A 22,200-nucleotide genomic window follows, 5' to 3' on the forward strand; every position below is an offset into this window, starting at 1 on the left:
TCTCAGGGAAAGAAGCAGCACACCCAGTGTGCCTCAAACAATGAAAATCATAATCAAATCACAAATTGGTGGTACATCTCATACAAGTTTCATATTAGTTTCTCTCCAAAGTACATACTGCTGAATTTGAGAAAAATACTTAAGATCTTACTGTATTTTTAATGAAATCTTTCACTCAGTTACAAACCCAATAGTGGAATCTAACTTTTTCATTAGAATACTACGGCTGTCATAACCAAAGTTATTCCCAAATTCACATGTACGATAGGCATTTCTTATAAAAACAGTCTGTTTTCAGAGGAAATAAATATCCTTAGTTACCACAGATTTGTATCATGAGACTCTTCTGATTTTAACATTGAAACACTTTTCATGTCTTTCTAATGCCAGTTAAGCCTAATTAGAATAAGGCTTATCCTGTTAACTTAATCATTTTTAAAAGTAGCAGGAAAAAAAAAACAACCTTTTTAAAGAATGAGTTTGCCTCCACTAACACAAAGAATATTTTATTTTAATTTCTAAAAAGTTTAGTAGGGAGTCAAAGGACCAGGGTTTTATTATTGTCTCAGGCAATATTAGGAGCTTTATGATCTTGGGCCAGTTATTAAATCTCTAGATTTCAATATCTTATTTTTAGTATGAATGCAGATTAACTAAATTAATTTAATTTAAACTGAATTTATGAATGCAGATTAATTTAAATTAATAAAATTTTTTAACTTACCTAAAACTGTCAGTTTTCTCTTCAGTTTTCCAAATCTTGAACTTATATAAATTTTCCCAACTTCTGAAGTGACCTTTCTAAATTTCTGCATACATTTCAAATTCTGGACAATTCCTGGCTGAACTTGAAGTATCTTTAATTTAGCCAGAATTCACTGTTTAAAGAAATAAACCTTACGAACTTATTACCTTTATTATTAATTTATGAAATACTGATACCAACTTTTATCTTTTATTATATTTAAGGAGATGTCAGAAATCATTCTTACCATCCCCCTGCATGGACACATCTCAGAACAATGCAATAGTACACTATCGCTGACCTAAGTACAAGCTACATAAAAATATTTCCAACTAAGATACGTGTATATCATTTCAAGGGATTTCTTTTTTTTTTTTTTTTTTTTTTTAATTTTATTTATTTGACAGAGAGAGAGTACAAGCACGGGGAGCAGTAGAGGGAGAAGCGGGCTCCCTGCTCAGCGGGAGTTGATCCCAGGGGCTCGATCCCAGGACCCTGGGATCATATCCTGAGCCAAAGGCAGACGCTTAACTGACTGAGCCACCAAGCGCCCCTCAAGGCATTTCTGAAAAGTAAAGGAAGTCTAGTGATGATAAAATTTGCTATAAATTAGTAGAGACAGGCACATCACTGACAGATTTATAATTGATAGCTTTATAATTAATAAGATTTTAGTTCTCAAAGATCAAAAACTTTTCCTTGATAAATCTACATATATGTGTTTTGTCACCTTAGTAACTCTTTCCCCCTAAAATTTTGCATATTGGTGATATTAGTGACTTTTTATAGACACATGAGTACCACTAGAGGCCACCAAATACTTCACTTTTTAAAACTGGCTCATTTGTAACATAAGGAGTGCCGGTGCACGGTAATATCCATAACTGGGAAAGTTCCACATGAATACTCAAAGCACAACACAAACTCAAGCAAAAATATCTGAACATATTCCATACAATAAATAAGATGTCTAGATTACAGAAGAACTTGATTAGTCCAAAAACTGAGGGTTGGAGAGATGGATAACATCAAAATATCATTTCTTATATACCTTTGAAAATAGATTATATGACCTAGGAAATGGATGCTCTCTCTAAATAGCTGTTGTCATTTATAATTAAATTATTTATCTATACAGAGGTATATATACAGATATAGAGAGATAAATAAAATCCAAATTTCACATATTATTTCTTCCATACCACAGTCTTCCACATATAATGTTTTCATATCTAAACTTGACTACCATCTACAGCAATTAAAACTTTAAGAAGTTCTATTGTCAAAGTCACCACACATATTTGAATTACCCAAAATTCTGACTTGAAGAATAAAACCTGGCTCAGAAGCAAAGATAACACCTGAGAAAACTTGCCCTGAGTTTCTAGGTGAACTGCTGCATGTGCCCTCGTTTCTTCCATTGTCCTCCTCCTCATTAAAGGAAAATAGGAAAAAACAGAAAGCTCAAGTAACACCCGAATTCTGTAAATCCAAGTGAAATCTATGAAACAAAATGGGAATTCTTGCTATCTGAATATCCACCTTTTTTTTGCATAACGATATATTCTTCTTCAAAGGTTTTCAGGTACTCCAGAAAAACTTTATTCAGTCATGTTTTGGTGTTCTATCTCAAGTCTTTCCTTAACTAAAGGTTGCAAAGATGTTCTCTTCAGTTTTCTTTCAAAACTTTTTAGTTCCAGCTTTTACAGTTAGTCCATAATCCATTTCAGGTTAATTTTTCTGTGTAGTGTGAGGTATGACTAGGATTCAAGTACAGAAGACTGACATAATAGTGATACCACCACTTTCTTTCTTTCTTTTTATTATAATCATATTTTTTATTATGTTAGTCACCATACAGTACATCCCTGGTTTCTGATGTAAAGTTCGATGATTCATTAGTTTCGTATAACACCCAGTGCACCATGCAATACGTGCCCTCCTTACTACCCATCACCAGCCTATCCCATTGCCCCACCCCCCTCCCCTCAGAAGCCCTCCGTTTGTTTCTCAGAGTCCATAGTCTCTCATGCTTCATTCCCCTTTCTGATTATCCCCCCTTTCTTTATCCCTTTCTTCCCCTACCGATCTTCCTAGTTCTTATGTTCCATAGATGAGAGAACCATATGTAATTGTCTTTCTCTGCTTGACTTATTTCACTTAGCATTATCTCCTCCAGTCCTGTCCATGTTGCAGCAAATGTTGAGAAATCGCTCTTTTTGATGGCTGAATAATATTCCATTGTATATAGGGACCACAACGTCTTAATCCAGTCATCTGTTGAAGGGCATCACAGCTCCTTCCACGATTTAGCTATTGTGGACAAAGCTGCTATGAACATTGGGGTGCATATGGCCCTTCTCTTCACTATGTCTGTATCTTTGGGGTAAATACCCAGTAGTGCAATGGCTGGGTCATAGGGTAGCTCAATTTTTAACTTTTTAAGGGACCTCCACACTGTTTTCCAGAGTGGCTGTACCGACTTGCATTCCCACCAACAATGTAGGAGGGATCCCCTTTCTCCACAGCCTCTCCAACAATTGTTGTTTCTTGCCTTGTTAATTTTTGCCACTCTAACTGGCATAAGATACCACCACTTTCCAGAGAAAATAACACATACACACACACAGAGAAAAAAGAAAACTGAAACAGTAATCAAAACAGTATGGTACTAGCAAGAAAAAACACGGAGATTGATACATAGAACAGAATAGAGATCCCAGAAATAAACCGACACTTATATGGTCAATTAATCTGTAACAAAGGAGGCAAAAATACTCAGTGGGGAAAAGACACTTTCTTCAACAAATGGAGCTGGGAAAACTAGACAGCCACATGCACAAGAAGGGAACTGGACCATTTTCTTACACCATGTACAAAAATAAATTCATAATGAATTAGATTTGTATGAAGAACCTGAAACCATAGAACTCCTAGAAGAAAACATAGGCAATAAGCTCTGTGGCACTGGTCTTAGCAATATTTTGGGGGGACCAGTCTCCTCAGGCAAGGGCAACAAAAGCTGAAACAAACAAATGGGACTACATCAAACTAAAAAACTTTTGCACAGTGAAAGAAACCATCGACAAAACTTGGAGGCAACCTACTGAATGGGAGAAGATATTTGCAAATCATACATCCAATAAGAAGTTAATATCCAAAATACATAAAGAACTTACACAACTTAATACCAAAAAGCAACCTGAATTTCAAAATAGCAGAGCACTTGAACCAACATTTTTTCAAAGAAGACATATAGATTTCCAACAGGCATATGAAAAGATGGTCAACATCACTGATCATCAGGGAAATGCAAAATCACAAGGAAATATCACCTCACACCTGTGAGATTAGCTACTGTGAAAAAAAAATAACAAGTGTTGGTGAGGCTGTAGAGAAATGGGAACCTTCGTGCACTGTTGGTGGGAATGCAAACTGGTGCAGCCACTGTGGAAAACAGTAGAGGTTCCTCAAAATATTAAAACTAGGACTACCATACAATTCAGTAATTCCACTTCCAGGTTTTACGTAAAGAAAACAAAAACACCAACTCGAAGAGTTATATGTACACCTGTGTTCACTGTGCCATTATTTACAATAGCCAAAATATGGAAGCAACCTAAGTATCCATCAATGGATGAATAAAGAAAGAAAATCTGCCGTAAATATGTGTGTGTGTGTGTGTGTGTGTGTGTGTGTGTGTGTGAGAGAGAGAGAGAGAGAGAGAGAGAGAAAGAGAGAGAGAGAGAGAAACAAACCTATGGAGTTTGTTCATCAAATTAGCATGATGAAGACTGTCTTGTATCCTATCTGACACTAAAAGCATGGGTTTTTTTTTTCCAATACCATCCAGGTATCCAACAATTCCATTCAATTCTGACACTAAATACCCAGCGTTAGCACAGACTCCACAGGTCAAGGGCTCAGGGCTCAGCTCCACAAGAATGCCCTCACTTTAGATACTAGCTGCAAACTAGCCTAAGCTTATTCACTTCTGCATGCAGAATATAAATTCAGGGGCTTACCCAACCAACCCCGTCAGGTTCAGTAATTTGTTAGAAAAACAGAATTCACAGAAAAATACTTGTATTTACCAATTTATTATAAAGAATACAACTCAGGAACAACCAAATAGAAGTATTAGGCAAAGTATGGAGAAGAAGGACCTTCAGAGCCTCCATACCTTCTCGAAGGACACTACCTTCCCACCACATCAATGTGTTCACCAATACAGAAGATCTCTGAACCCTCTCATTTAGGTGTTTTTATGGTAAGTTTCATTTGGCAGTCACAGTTGATTAAATCATTGGCTGCTGGTGATTGAACTCAGTCTCCAGCCTCTCACCCCTCCCTAGTGGGGCTGAAATTTCCAAACCTCTAATCACAGGGTTGATTCCTGAAGCAATCTAGGGTCCACTAAACCAGTCAGCTATTCATTAGCATACAAAAGACAGTAAATTCCAAGAGTTTCAAGAGTTCTGTGCCAGGAGCTGAGACAAAGACTAAATATTAGTGATGTCCAAACATAAAATGGTCAAGGAGAATTACGATAAGGGAAAAGATGTTCAAATTCATCAGGAACACTGTGGTAGAGAAAAGCTAGTTGTTCACTCTATCTGTTTCGCTTTCTCCTAGGCACATATCTAGGCTTTATTTGCCAAACTCCCATTATAGTTAATGGGGGCTCCATAACTGACTTCTGATAAATCTAATGAAGTGATGTATACAGCTTCCCAGGCCTATCCCATAAAACTCAACCCTAACCTCCATGCTTTCTCTTACCACTCTGTCAGTGGTGATACCCAAGATAATCCTGAGAACAAAACTCTGAAGATGGCAAACCCCACTCCCATCTATCCCACAGCCACTAATTTTAGACTTCATGAAAGTAAGAAGAGAAAAACTTCTATCACGCTAGCCACAAAAATCTCAAGGTTTATCTATTATAACAGCTATTATTACCTTCATAGAGTAAGAAAATATTAAAAACTTCAACTTTGTAATTTCAGAATGGAAAAGACATAAACTATACTTCAGAATAAACCCTTGAGGTGTAAGATGGCTGTATGAGTTGAGAGTGGATGGCAAGAAATCATAACACTATAGCTTATTAAAATATTAATAGACAATCCCCTGATAACAGCCTTATAGGAGTAGTAGTATTATCAGAAAAGGCAAATGAACTTTGCTCATGGTTTTAAAATTATTGATACCATATTCTTTCCACTGTACCACACTTGTCTCTTAGAAAAATGGAGACAGCAAATGAAGGAGAATCATTTGAAACATTTACAATTAAGAAACAGGATAATAGCTAAAAGAGATAAAGTCAAGAAAAGATTTTTTTAGCTAGACTTAACGATACTTGAGATCAATGGAAACAGAAGACTAGAAAAAGGAACGGGAAGCTAAGAAGAGCAGAATAATCCACAGCTGCGATGCAACAATTACACGACAGATAAGCAGCAATACTCCTGGTGCTAATGAGGGCCAGGCTGTGAGCAAACAATGTGAATCTGGAGTAGCTTAGCCCTCGTAGATCTACATCTTCCTCAGGAAGTTCTCTATGGCTTCAAAGCATCAAGTACAGGAGAACTTAGCATGGGAGGAAACCTTGTCCCACGGTGGTTCTGAGAGCAGTGCTGGAGTAGCAGACCACAGAGATGGGTGGTGAAAGATTCTTCAGCATAACTGAGATTATCAATGTATCAGCAAAATAAAGAGAATTAGAAGTAACTGAAAGTCTAGTTAACAAGCCACTTCAGTGAGCACAGAGGAATGTGAGAATAACACTAAGACTGAGTATCCTCCACTTCAGAGATGCTGAGAGAATCTACTATTTCAGACGCATGCTCTAGACAACATCAGGTTCCAACCTGCCATGTGGTTTTACCACTTCAAAGACACAATTGTCTGGGAGTAGAAAACGAAAATGTGAGTTCAAACCACCACTTACCAGCTTAACCTCCATTTATATCTACTTGCTTTGTCATGAACATAACTTTAAAAGTCATTTTTGTACTCCCTAGCATGTTTTAAAAGCCACGTCTTCATACCTCAGAGCAGCCGTCTTAGTTTTCAGCCTCAACTCTATCCAAAATCGAAAGTCCTTCCACACATTCTTTATACCATCTTTAAAACTGAATTCATCAGCGGCACCTGGGTGGCTCAGTCGGTTAAGCATCTGCCTTCAGCTCAGGTCATGATCCTTGAGTCCCAGGACAGAGTCCCACATGGCGGGGCTCCCCACTCAGCAGGGTGTCTGCTTCTCCTTCTGACCCTCCCCCCCTCATGTTCTCTTTCTATCTAATAAATAAATAAAATCTTTTTTAAAAAATTAAATAAAATAGGGGCGCCTGGGTGGCTCAGTCGTTAAGCATCTGCCTTCGGCTCAGGGCGTGATCCCAGCGTTCTGGGATGGAGCCCCACATCGGGCTCCTCCGCTGGGAGCCTGCTTCTTCCTCTCCCACTCCTCCTGCTTGTGTTCCCTCTCTCTCTGGCTGTCTCTCTCTGTCAGATAAATAAATAAAATCTTAAAATAAAATAAAATAAAATAAAAAACTGAATTCATCAACAAGTGCCCCATGTCAGCACAGAGGCTTTGGACACTACCTGTAATATCCTTCATAGGTACCTTTTATAATTATATTTTTTTTATAATCATATATTTTTTATTTTTAGCTGTCTTTATGTATTTCTCAAATCTCCCTGGCTGGCAAATTATCCTGCCTATCTTTATTCTAAATAATTACTCATACAGGTGGCTTTTTATATTCACATGCAGAAACCTACATTTTTACCTATTGCCCTATACTTCATCTTCTTAGCTAATACCCTATAACTATGCCTTTTAGAATCTTTGTGAACCCTGACTCTATCATCCAATATGTTCACTACCTTTCTCATTCTCCTTTCATGCATACTCTACAAAAGAGGGAGAATATTCTCTTCCATCCTTTCTATACTCAGTTCCCTGACCACACAGTATTTATATCTAGGTCAAATGGACAACTGCTATCCCATTTGTTATGCTCAATGCATTCTAAACGGCTTAAAGAATTAGAGCATTACATGGTACTTTAACTTCTCTGCACAAATAACATCCCATATTAAGACTACCTCTATGTTAAAACTACAGAAAGTTGCATACACTGGTTTTTATTTCCCTCTTTTCCCCAATCATATTGAAGGTGGTCAAATCACTAGTCTATAAATAACTGAACTAATTTTTTACAAACATGAAACTCAGAAATTCTTTTAAAGATTTTATTTATTTCACATAAAGAGAGCAAGAGAGCACAAGCAGGGGGAGCAGCAGAGGGAGAGGGAGAAGCAGACTCCCCAGTGAGCAGGGAGCCCACTGGGGGATTTGATCCCAGGGCCCTGAGATCATGACCTGAGCCAAAGGCAGATGCTTAACCAACTGAGCCACCCAGGTGAACCCAAAAATTCTAACTAAACATTTATTACTTTTATTCAAGTAACATTCTTTTTATCATACTACTAGTCTTCTAAAAAAAATTCTACTAGTCCTCTAAAAATGTCTCAGTGCAGGCATTCCAGTGAAGAACATGGCACAAAATTTTCTGAATAATAATACAAAAGGATTCACTTCTGAGACAGGGCACCGTTAAAAAGAGCTAGTGCCAGAACAACACTATTTTGCTGATGTCCAAACCCTAGCCAATAAAAATACTTGTTCCCATAATCAGAAATAGATTGTTAGCCATAGAATGCCTCTGCAAAACAATTCCTAAATTTTCTTTGAAATATTGTTACTAAAATTAACACTAACTTTATTTATATGACTGTCTGTGGTTTCCATGCGTGCCTAAAAAGCACAAGGAAAAGATAAAAATATCCCAGAACTGGAAAAGTAGTCATTATGTTTGGTTTAGCTTATTTTCATATTTTTATTTTTAAAATCCATCCAAATTAAAGTTCAGCATTTCTCAATAGATGAAAAGAAAAAAAGGGCAATTTTTAAAAAAGGTTTTATTTATTTGAGAGAGAAAGCAAGAGGGGGGAAGAGAGGGAGAGAGAGAGAGAGAGAGCACGAGCTGGGGAGGGGCAGAGAACCAGACTCCCTGCTAAGTAGGGAGCCCTATGTGGGACTCTGGGATCATGACCTCAGCCGAAGGCAGGCACTTAACCGACTCAGCCATCCAGGCGCCCAAATGGCAAATTTTTTACATAAAAACAGAAGGAACAAATTCAGCACCCTCTAAATTAAATTTGGGTTTTGACTTATCAGTGAAAGGATACCTAAAATCCTTTCCCACAAGTCATAAAGTTTAATCTTCAGGCTAAACACAATAATTTGTATTAGAACTTATATACAACAAATATATGCTGACTGACGAAGAAAGGTGACAACAGAAAATAATGTCAGTATTATACTCTGAACCCATATTCATCCTCAGGCAAAATAAACATGTGAAGTTGGTTTCTATACAACAACATAGCATTCTTTTAACATTTCTGAACCTCAGTTCTTTAAAATTATAGAACCCTGTTTTCAGATCCTGCATTTACACTAAAATATAAATGCCAACCACAGTTTAAAGTGTCACTCTCAGAATATTCTCAGATTGTGGCTGAGACTAACAGTATTTCATGTGGTAATGGGTTTGAAACCTAGCTCTGCTGCATCTTAGCTGTTAGAGCTTAGTGAAATTGTTTAAACTTCCTAATCCTCAGTTTACTTATCATAAATTAGACATACTACCATCAATCAACCAATTTATGTGAGTTCATCATAATCTATCAATTCTATGCAACTGTTAGATATGAACATTAATGTTATATGCTAAAACTTGTCCACTACTTTGGAAGGGCTAAGATTTTTTCTTTTTCCTGTAAATCACTGGAATAGGGTCACGATCACCCTGGAATCAACAAACCACTTAGTAGGGCCCCTGGGCGGCTCAGTCGGTTAAGCGTCTGCCTTCAGCTCAGGTCATGATGCCAGGGTCCTGGGATCGAGCCCCACGTTGGGCTCCCTGCTCAGCGGGGAGCCTGCTTCTCCCTCCCCTCTGCCTGCTGCTCCCCCTACTTGTGCTCTTTTCTCTGTGTAAATAAAGTAAATACATAAAATTTAAAAAAACAAACCACTTAGGGACTGAGCCAGATCACCTAAAATTAGACTAAAATTTTATTAGGCCTCCATCTGGTGTTGCTACTACAGGAGTTAGGTTACACAGTATTTCACAGTTATTCAAGTTATTGCTATTCAAATGCAGAATGGTTGCATGCCTCTAATACACAAGTATAGCACAAAGCAATAAATAATAAAAAGACAACAAAATTAACAGTTAATGATTCTATTAGGTTTTTAAAATGGGCTTTAATACATGTTAGATCAAAAAATTTATTTTGGGGGCGCCTGGGTGACACAGCGGTTAAGCGTCTGCCTTCGGCTCAGGGCGTGATCCCAGTGTTATGGGATCGAGCCCCACATCGGGCTCCTCCGCTATGAGCCTGCTTCTTCCTCTCCCACTCCCCCTGCTTGTGTTCCCTCTCTCGCTGGCTGTCTCTATCTCTGTTGAATAAATTTAAACAATCTTTAAAAAAAAAAAATTTATTTTGTACCTGAGAAAGCACAAGAGACATTAAGAGTATCACAATTGCTATTCAATGATGGAAAAATTAAAAGGGAAAACAATTTCCAATGTAATCCAGTAGATCAAATACTTTTTAAATATTAATCCAATGCAAAAAAAAAAAAAAAATCTTGAATGCTTTGCTAAGAATCAGCCAAGAGGTCGCCTAGGAAAATCTTAAGTGAGGAAAAGTTCTGTCTACCTCTTAGCACTTCCACTTCCCCAGTCAGCAGCATACGACGCTACTTGTTATTGGAGATACACTGACAGCACCTAACATGGGAGTGTCTGTCACACAAAGGAAAAATACCATTTACTAGGTAGTGAAATCAGTATGTGTCTCTCCCTCACTACTGGAAAAACATCAGAGACATCACAGAATCCATTCCCTTGGCTTTCAAAACACAAAAATAATCCCTTCCCAGTCATAGCTAAATAGCCCCAATAATGTCTGCTGTTCTTGAAACTTATGACAGTGGTTTACTGTCACACTGTCAAAATAATGTAGTTTATATCCCTCCATACTTTAATATGACGGACAGTAAGAACTCACAAGAGTTCTCAATGGTCCACAGCACCAAAATTTTCCCCTTTCAGTCATCACTAAAAAGGATGCTGAAGCAGGGCTTAAAAACGTTGACAGTACAAATACCCGGTTATCCACACCATAAGGCCACTTACAAGTATATGTATGCATGAGGGGGAGAAGACAAAGGACTACAAGGGGCTCTCCAAAAAGTTACTTTTCCTTAGATCCTCACGTTCTTTCCCCATTTTTTGTACCAAACTTCAAGATTTGCCCTCTCTGTGTGTCTACAGAACCCACAGCCCTCTTTACACCGTTGGGTTAGAACAATCAAAATGAAGCCTTCAGCACGGTATCTTTCATCCCCCGTAAGCAGAAATGAACAGTCATTAGCTAGAATGAGGAAATTTATAATTTATAATTTGTAATTTTCAACATCAGTTTTATTCCTAATGGGTATTTCTGACCCATAATAACAAGAGAACGAACAATTCTGCTGTGGGGGTTGGGGGAGGAAGGGGAGATGCTGCAACATGTGGAACAAACGACGGTGACGGCAACAGCAATCATCACCATCACCACCGTCCACAAGCTACCTCGTTTGCTGAGCACTTACATTATGGAAGCCACTGTTCACAGCATTTTGTATACTTTTCCCCATGTTATCTTGACAATACCCTATGAGATTGGTATTGTTGTTATCCTCATTTTAGAGATGAGGACACTGCTGCTCAAAGAAGTTAAGTAACTCATCTAAAATTATACCATACAGCTGGGATTTCAACCCGGGCAGTCTCCTCCAGAGCCTGGACTCTTCACTATTAAATCATATCAAATGTTCTCTCAACAAGAAGTGCTTTAAAGAACAGTTCTCATGTGTGTGTGTGTGTGTGTTATACACTCACACAACATAAATACATATAGACACACACATACACACTTATCCATACTCCACTATGTTTGAGAACAAAACTTTATAGTCACATTGCAAAATACCTTAGTACTCGTCTTTCCAGCCCCTCATTTTACCACCATGGATCTGTCATCAGATAGAATGTCCTGGCCATCGAAATTATGCTTAATCGTTAAACTCCTTTAAAATGACTAACAAAAATAGGGGCGCCTGAGTGGCACAGCGGTTAAGCGGCTGCCTTCGGCTCAGGGCGTGATCCCGGCGATCTGGGATCTAGCCCCACATCAGGCTCTTCCCCTATGAGCCTGCTTCTTCCTCTCCCACTCCCCCTGCTGTGTTCCCTCTCTCGCTGGCTGTCTCTATCTCTGTCGAATAAATAAATAAAATCTTTAAAAATAAATAAAATAAAATAAAATAAAATGACTAACAAAAATAAAGCAGTTGAATTGCACTATTATAAAGCAATCAGCAGATCATGTAACTAAAAAGAATTCAGATTTGTGATTTCAAAACCAAACTGAACATGACTGGTGTTTTAGTTTTCACCAGAACAATAACTGAAGATGTTCAGACAAAAATATAGTAAGTATTTGTTTAGTGACACACTATCACTGAAGGTACTAGGCTAAGATTTTGACTAACGAATCAGAGGAATTTTTCACCTTCCATATATATATAAAGATTATCAATTTCTTCTCTAATATTATAAAGAAGCTTACGTGAGAAAAGAATAGCAAAACAGGCATTCCAGAATCAATATATTCAAAGGTTACTGTACTTGGGGACAGGGGGATTATTTCTAGTAACATGTTACAGTTAAATCACCAGATTATTTAACAGTAACTATAAAATGAATATAACCATAAATGTAGCATAAAAAGAAAAGTATCAACATAAAAGTACAATAAAGCAACACCAACTTACCAATTCAATTCCCTGTGGAAAAGGTGTATCATCCCAGTCCTTCTGTGGAAATCTCTGGATTATTTTCCCCAGACCTGCTCCTGACCCTGTTAAAATCGAAGTGAATTAGTTATATAGCACAAAAAAGTCTTAATACTCGTTATATTAATACTTATTTATAAATTAGGATTTGTTGAATAAATCAATATATTAATTAAATATTCTCAAGTTTTAAAGGGCATATTTACCTTCTAAACATAATATTGAAATAACAAGCAATCCCTACCCTATAGACTCTCAAAAGAGCGACACATATGAAAAGCTAAGAAAAATAAACAGAGGCGTTAAAATCTAGAGCCTCTACCATACCATGGGAGAACTGCTCCTGTTCCCATAAGGAAAGCAATCTTCTCAGCATCTCTAGTTGAAATTTAAAAAAAAAAAAAAAAGAAAGAAAGAAAACTCTTCTAGGGAGACAAAGTAATCTTACGTGACAAATGAAATGGGACTATTAGCACTACGCTTCAGTTAGGGGGTACATAAGCACTATTACAGGTAAAATAAGGATTTTTAGAGTGGTCTAAGAACTTGATAATTGTCTAAGCAGGGTTTCTCAACATCAGCACTGTTGACATTTTGGGCCAGATAATTTTTTGTTGGAGGGCAGGGGAGGGCTCGTCCTGTCTAGGATATTTAGTTTAGCAATATCTTTAGCGTCAACCCACTATCAGCACCAAGTCATTGCAACCAAAAACATCTCCAGGCATTGCCAAGTGTCCTGGGAAAAGGGGGCAAAACTGCCCCTGGTTGAAAACCACCAGCCTATAATATCACTGTTGTAAAATTATCCTGTCATTCTAAAGAATAGATCAATTTATAATTGAACACTGGAGATATAATCTGTGAGTAACCTAGGGACGGAAAGTACATGTTAGATCTAAATTACTTTTTGCTATACTTGTTAAAGAGTGTCGGGTGCTTGCATATTTCACAGGTTGTCCCAGTTCATCTTGTAACGAAAGCAACAACACTCTGATTATTTGTACACCTACCGGAAGGGAGCCTTTAACACCTGATTCAATTTGCTAATTTAAGAAATTATCCACCATCATCTATCACCCTCTCCCTGTGAATTCAACTTCCCCCTTGACCCTTATCTAGAGTTCAATCACTTGATGGCCAAATTTTTATCTTTAAGAGATACACAAAAAGTTAAATTCATTTAACTGAACAACTCAGTACTGTGTTTTAAAAATGAGGTCACATTTGGAAAAGGCAAAATAAAAACATTCTCAATTAAATGAACAACCGCTGTAGTACAGTAACTCCTCATATATCCATCATTATAAGGAAATCTTCATCTGTGGTTTATCACAAGCACTTACTTTTTCAAAATCTACCTCAAACATAACCACTTCTGACATGGCAAGCAGAGCTAATTCAACAAATTGCTAAGTACTGGGGATAAACAAATGAAAAAGACATAGTCTCTATCCTCAAAAAACTCATAATTATTAGGAGAAACAGACAAATAAACTGATAATTTCAGTATATTATGGTAAGTACAAGGATAGAAGGGAACCTAACCCAGCTTAGCAGAGAACACTATGGAAAACTTCTAGGAGAAATGACAATAAGCTTTTTCTTTCTTTCAGTACCATCTTTGTATCCCCAAACACAGAGCATCCTGAATGCCTGGCATTTAGTTTATACTGAGTTAAATGTTAATTTTAATAAATTTGTGAATATCAACAGAAATTATTTTCAACTCACATTTCCCTGTCTTTTCAAACAGAGATAAATGCATGATATCCATCTTACATTTAACAAGGTATCCATATACTGTTTATTCAGTTCTGAGAATGATATATAATGTACTTTAGGCTCAAGAAATACTTTATATTAATTTTTACTAATTATAAAAATTATAAACGTTAACTGAAGAAAAATTTTTAAATACATAAAAATATAAAGAAGAAATCACCCATAATTTCATAGCTAGAGAAAAATTCTGTTAATATTTTAGACAATTTTATCCTGTTTTTTTGTATACACATGTATTTTCGTACACATGTATTTTTTCTACAGAATTGAGATCATTCTAAACTCTAGCTTTATCTATTCATTTATTACTTGGTATTTCACAATAAGCCTTGGATGTTAAACATACATTTTCTAGTTTCTCACAATTATAAATAATGCTATAAAAAGCATCTTTCTATAGGAATCTTTATCCTCACCCTCCTTTTCCCCCGAAAAATTCTTAGATACACAACTACTAGGTCAAAGAGAATGAAAAATTTTACAACTAGCACAATGCCATTGGGCCCACCAGAAGACATTCAACACTCTTTTTACATTCTGTAAATTCTTTAAGTATAAGACTGGCATTTTCACCACATTCTTACCAACTATTGTTATTCTAAACATTTGTTTGCTTTAATTACTGTCAATTTGAGAGATTAAAAGTTCTTCTTTGGCAGCAGCATAACTTTCAAAAGTTCTCCAGAAGTAACATACTTACTGATTTTAAAATGATATGCAGTGTTTCGATAACATGAAAGCTCAGTTTGAAATACTGACATTTCAAAATGCACAAAGAAATATGATTCATGAGTGATATGACTTTCAGTTATATGATAATGTTATCTGAAAATGGGAATTAGGTTAGAAAAATGACCAGAAAATTGGTAAAATAATATCTCACTACAAATAAAATGTGGAAAGACCTACAATAGCTTGGTTTTTAAATATATAAATTGCTGCAGCTACCAACTTTTGAGGAACTTATGAAGGTATCGTACAAAAAGTAAGCATTGTTTGATTCTTGTTTCTTGATTTTTAAGCATTTAGTCTGAATATTTAAACTCATTTTCCTAATTTATGTATTTTATCTGACACTTATAGGCAATAGTGGTTGTATGTAAAAGTGCTGAGAAGTGGCATTTTACATTGAGAAGCAAGCCACTGTGAGGGAAGAGTGTTCTAGAGTTAGAGGTCCACTGCAGACTGATCCCTATGTCCAGAAGTAAAGTACGCCATGTCAACCAGAGTGGCTGTGGAAGCAGCTCTTATTTGCACCGCATATTAAATGAAGCTGAGTTATTGGGTTGGGGAGGAAGAAATTCCTTAAAAGAAAGGGGACCACTTCCTAGGCAGACAAAATTGTGATCGTCCACTGCACTGTATGTAGCTAAATTGGAAAAGGAAGGGGCACTTAATCAGTGCCTTCATGTTTTCTTTCCAGTCCCTAGTCTACTACCCCATTATAAAATTAAGAAATATGATGACTGATGTAGTTAACATATTAAAAGAGGGATGTTCAGCAGAACACCAGCACATTTGGAAATGGTTTTCTTTGAAAAAAGTATATATGCTAGACAATCTGTCCAAAACAAATTTAGGAAGGGTGAGGAAATACTGGTGTGGTCAGACACACTTTTCCCTCCTTTATGTTTGGTAACCCACTTTCCCCTGGGTCCTGGTAGGGCTGCGGGCTACCCAGCTCAGCCACAAAGATTAGCAAGTGACCCAGGGTGATCCAACCATCCATCTCCCCTCTGACAAAGTGACTGTTCTAGCTTTGGCCAATGACCTCAGAAGAGCCCAACAGTCTTCCCTGGGGTTGCTAACTAATATACTACAGGTGTGCCATTGCCAGAAACTATAAAGAAGAAGTATATCTGCAGAAGAACAACTGACTGAGTAAGGATCGATTAGGTGGAAAAATCTAACACTCTGCTCTACACAAAACAGGATGCTTGATATTTGTTGTTTGTACCAATTGACAAAAATTAGTTATTTGAGTGACTTCTGTGTATACTTAGAGTACAGATGTACAAAATATATACCACTGGATTTAATATAGACTCTGAACTTTGACAGATGCTACTCTTACAATTCAATAAATCTTCTTCTGTGATATGTTTATCTAAACAACTAGATCAGAGGTTACCTACACTAGACTTGCTATATGATGTCCATCTGCTCACACCCTTTTCTTTTTTTTTTTTTTTTTTTTTTAAGATTTTATTTATTTATGAGAGACAGCCAGCGAGAGAGGGATCACAAGCAGGGGGAGTGGGAGAGGAAGAGGCTTCCAGCGGAGGAGCCTGATGTGGGGCTCGATCCCAGAACGCCAGGATCACGCCCTGAGCCGAAGGCAGACACCCAACGACTGAGCCACCCAGGCGCCCCTCACACCCTTTTCTATCAAAAACGGCATCAAGGAAAGGCAGCAGTCACATTCAAGGACACACAATCCTACCACTCCTCTCACCAGCCAGAAAGAAATTACTAAATCCTTTATTTGGTTATTTTATTTACTGTTACTTGTCTGTCTCATCTCACTAGAATGAAAACAATGATTTTTGTCCTACGTTGTTTACTGACGTATCCTAAGCACTTAGAATAATTCCTGGTATTTATTACTTAATAAAAATATTTGTTGAATAAATAAATGGGACTATTAGGTGGGCAAGGGCATCTATAAACTGGCAAGCAACTTAGGACCAGAACGACCTGGCTGTAAAAGGTATGCTAGACAAATCAAATCCTACTGCGAGGGAATTCTGAATAGGAAAAATGAGACTAAAGCAGTAGGAAAAAAAATGTAGCAAGACTTGCTATGATGGGGGCGCCTGGGTGGCTCAGTCAGTTAAGCATCTGCCTTTGGCTCAGGTTGTGATCCCCGGGTGCTGGGATCGAGTCCCACATGGGCCTCTCTGATCGGTAGGAAGCCTGCTTCTCCCTCTCCCTCTGCTGCTCGTCCCTGCTTGTTCTTGCTCGCTCTCTCTCTCTCTTTGTGTCAAATAAATGAACAAAATCTTAAAAAAGAAGAAGAAGAAGAAGAAGAAGAAGAAGAAGAAGAAGAAGAAGAAGAAGGGGAGGAGGAGGAGGAGGAGGAGGAAGGAGGAGGAAGAAAAAGACTTGCTATGATGTAGAGAAAGGTCAGGCACCACAGGGGGTCATGTGTAAAACCCAAGTTATAGAACAACAGAAACTCTAGGCAGACTTGCCAGCAGAAATAAGTGAAGAGTTTACACAAGTAGAAGGAAGCAGAGATGCCACAAGAGGAAGGCTGTACCGCTAAGTTCTACCTCCAGTAAACTCTGGCAGGACTATAACGTCTGTCACCAAACTTCAGAGGTATTTTTATGATATTCTTCCCTTGAGCTAGAATGAATAGGTTTGTATTACTTGTCTCTAAAGAATCCAACCTAGAAAGACAACCTAACGAGCACCCTGATAGATCAGCTCTTTCAAACTGGTAAAAGATCTGGAACAATTACATTAAAAGATTTAGTCAGAAAACTTAGAAAGAAAAGTAGGAAGGGCATTAGAGAATATCGTGCTCCAAATACCTGAAGAGCTATTATATGAAAGAAAATAGAGTGGAGCAGACTAGAGTGAAAGATGTAATTCTGAGTTATTTTTGAGTCATCATAAAGAAAGAACCTTGTAAGAATGACAATTATCAAAAACAAAAACAAACAAACAAACAAACAAAAAAACCCAAACCAGAATGATTTGCCACAGAAAGCAATGATCATACCTGAAGTTTTAGAACAACCTACCAATTTTTCTGGTCTAGGAAACCACGCAGATGGTAAAAGAACAAATTCAGAAAAGCTGGCAAGTAAACTATCACATAAATTCATTTACTCAACAATAACACTATGCCAGGTCTTGTGTTAGGTGCTAAGGAGAGAAGGATAAAACTTGCTGTGAGAATATTTAGAAATTAAATTGAGGTTTTTGAAATGCAAATAAAAGGGCAGATGTAGGCACAGTATAATGACAGTAAAGATTAGGAAAGAAAACCGTATTGTTTAGAAATCAGGTCATGAGTCTAATGAAATCAGAAACAGACTAAAAAATTCCAAACTAAAAAATTCCACACTTTGGAACAGAGCTATTTCTGACTTCTATTTTGACGTACTAGCAGCATCATTTAAGCCCAAAGATGAGAAATGTAAACCTTCAAGAATCCAAATAAAAAGTAAGGGAGTGTCCAAAAGAAAAAGCTTAAAAGCTGACATCCTTTTATGGCTTAAAAAGCAATTCAAAATTGCCTGTAAGTGCAGGATCGCACACATGAAGACGTCTTCTCACACTGACTTTGTCTTTTAGGTGATTTATACACCTAGCAAACTCCATACTCAGTCCATTATTATATGTTAATACTGCAAAGATATTCATGAAAAACTGTGGGAATTTAAGTATGGACTTTCTGACTGGCTAGTACATTTCAAACTAAATGTAAATTATTATTTACATGCAAAAACAAAAGTTTCTTTAGCTCTATTAATAATGAACCGTATTTGTCTTTTTCTGTACAGCTTTTTCACTTAGCATTATACTGGGGGTAGGGAAAATAGGGGGAGATTTTTAAAAGGGTACAAACTTTCAAGTATAAGTTGAGTAAGGTCTTTTCAACATCTATTTATGATAAAAATTCTCAACAGGTGGGTGTAGAGGGAATGTACCTCAATATAATAAAGGCCATATATGACAATCCCACAGCTAATATCTTACTCAACAGTAAAAAGCTGAAGGCTTTTCCTCCAAGATCACAAACAAGACAAAGATGCCTACTCTTGGCACTTTTAAAACATAGTATTGGAAGTCCTAGCTAGAGCAATCAGGAGAAAAAAAAGAAAAGGCATCTAAGTTGGTAAAGAGGAAGTAAAACTGTCACTATTAGCAAATGACATGATATTATATATAGAAAACCCTAAAGACCACCAAAAAAAATGTTAGAACTAATCAACAAATTCAGAAAAGTTGCAGGATACAAAATCGACACATAAAAATTGATTGTATTTCTATATACTAATAAAGAAAAAACTATTGGAAAGAGAAACTAGGAAAATAATCCCATTTATAATTACAGCAAAAAGAATAAAATACCTAGGAATGAATTTAATCACGGGGATAAAAGACCTGTATACTGGAAACTATAAGACACTGATGAAAGAAATTAAAGAAGATACAAATAAATAGAAAGGTTTTCCATCCTCATTAATGGAAGAGTTCTTCCATATTGTTAAAATGTCCATACTACCCAAAGCAATCCATAGATTCAGTGCAATCCCTATCAAAATTCCAATAGCATTTTTTATAGAAATAGAACAAACAATCCTAAAATTTGTATGAAACCACAAAAGACCTTGAATAATCAAAGCAATTATTAGAAAGAACAAAGCTGGAGGCATCACACTCCCTGATTTCACACTATGTTACAAAGCTATAATAATCAAGATAGTATGGTACTGGCATTAAAACAGATACACTGATCAATGAAACAGAATAGAGAACCCAAAAATAAACCTATGCATACATGGTCAATTAATTTACAACAAAGGAACCAAGAATATGTATTGGGAAAAGGACACGCTCTTCAATAAATGGTGCTGGGAAAACTGGAGAGCTATATGCAAAAGAAATGAAACTGAACCACCATCTTACACTACACATAAAAATCAATTCAAAATGGATTAAAGACTTAAACATAAGATCTGAAACCATAAAACTCCTAAAAGACAATATAGACAGACAGTAAGCTCCTTGACATCAGTCTTGGTGATGATTCTTTTTTTTTATTTGACACCAAAAGCAAAGGCAACAAAAAAATAATAATAATAATAAACAAGTGGGACTACATGAAACTAAAAAGCTTCTGCACAGCAAAGGAAACCATCAAGAAAATGAAAAGGCAACATCCCAACTAGGAGAAAATATATGCAAATCATACATTTGATAAGGGACTAATAACCAAAATACATAAAAATTCATTCAAGGGGTGCCTGGGTGGCACAGCGGTTAAGCGGCTGCCTTGGGCTCAGGGCGTGATCCCGGCGTTATGGGATCGAGCTCCACATCAGGCTCTTCCACTATGAGCCTGCTTCTTCCTCTCCCACTCCCCCTGCTTGTGTTCCCTCTCTCGCTGGCTGTCTCTATCTCTGTCGAATAAATAAATAAAATCTTAAAAAAAAAAATTCATTCAAAAGAAAATAAAACAATCTGATTTAAAAATGGGCAGAGGATCTGAACAGACCTTTTTCCAAAGAAGACATACAGGTGGCCAACAGGTAGGCACATGAAAAGGTGCTCAGCATCACTAATCATTACGGAAATGCAAATCAAACCATGATATATCACCTCACACCCAACACATTGCCCATCATAAAAAAGACAAAAAACCAAACAAAACAAGTGCTGGCAAGGATGGGGAGATAAGGGAAATCTTGTGCACTGCAGGTGGAAAGATAAACTGGTGCAGCCACTATGGAAAACAATATGGAGATTTATCTGAAAAAAATGAAAACACTAACTCAGAAAGACATATGCACCCCCACGTTCACTGCACCATTACTTATAAAAGCCAAGACTGGAAACAACCTCAGTGTCCACCCACAGATGAATGGATACAGGAAATGTAGTGTGTATGTGTGTGCGTCTGTGTCTGTGTGTGTAATGGAATATTATCCAGCCATAAAAAGAAAGAAATCTTGCCATCTGCAACAAACTGAATGGACCTTGAGGGTGTTATGCTAAGTAAAATAAGTCAGAGAAAAACAAATACCAGATGACCTTAATCATATGGGGAATTTAAAAAAATAAACCAAGCTCACAGATACAGAGAACAGATTATTTGCCAGAGGTTGGGGGGAGTTGGGTGGAAGGGAAGAACAGGTGAAGGGGGTCAAAAGATACAAATTTTCAGTTATAAAATGAGTAAGTAACATGGATATAATCTATAGCATGGTGACTATTGTTAATAATATTGTATTACATATTTGAAAGTTGCTAAGACAGTAAATCTTAAAAGTTCCCCCCAAGAAATAGACTTATTGTGGTGATCATCTCACAATAATTGAATCATTATGTTGTACATCCAAAATTAATATAATGTTATATATCAATCATTTCTCAATTAATTAAAACAGGCAGCATCAAAATAGCACAACTGAACTAGAATGAAAATAGACATAAAGACCAATGAAACAGAACAGAGAGCCCAGAGACAAACCCTCATGTATATGAACAAGATCGCCAAGGTTACACAATGTGGAAAGAATAGTCTCTTCAGTAAATGGTACTGGGAAAACTGAACATCCATGTGTGACAGAATGAAGATGGACACTTATCTTATACCATATACAAAAATTAACTCAAAATGGATTAAAGACCTACACCCATGACCTGAAACTACAAAACTCCTAAGAAGAAAACCTAGAGGAAAAGCTTCATGGGGCGCCTGGGTGGCGCAGTCATTAAGCGTCTGCCTTCCGCTCAGGGCGTGATCCCGGCGTTCTGGGATCCAGCCCCGCATCAGGCTCCTCCGCTATGAGCCTGCTTCTTCCTCTCCCACTCCCCCTGCTTGTGTCCCCTCTCTCGCTGGCTGTCTCTATCTCTGTCAAATAAATAAATAAAATCTTTAAAAAAAAAAAAAGAAAAGCTTCATGATACTGAATTTGGCAATGATATCTCAGATATAACATCAAAA

The 22,200-nt window shown here is 37.0% G+C and overlaps 1 protein-coding gene across 1 annotated transcript in view; it reads right to left on the reverse strand.

Moving 5' to 3' along the window:
* The window catches only part of SBF2 (SET binding factor 2), a 452,940-nt gene that overhangs the window by 346,047 nt on the left and 84,693 nt on the right, over positions 1–22,200 (reverse strand). The window contains 1 exon segment of the mRNA XM_040630773.1: positions 12,711–12,796. Within this exon segment, the coding sequence (XP_040486707.1) occupies positions 12,711–12,796 (86 nt within the window).

This window comes from Ursus maritimus, unplaced genomic scaffold (assembly GCF_017311325.1).
Source record: "Ursus maritimus isolate PB19 unplaced genomic scaffold, ASM1731132v1 scaffold_16, whole genome shotgun sequence".
NCBI lineage: Eukaryota > Metazoa > Chordata > Mammalia > Carnivora > Ursidae > Ursus > Ursus maritimus.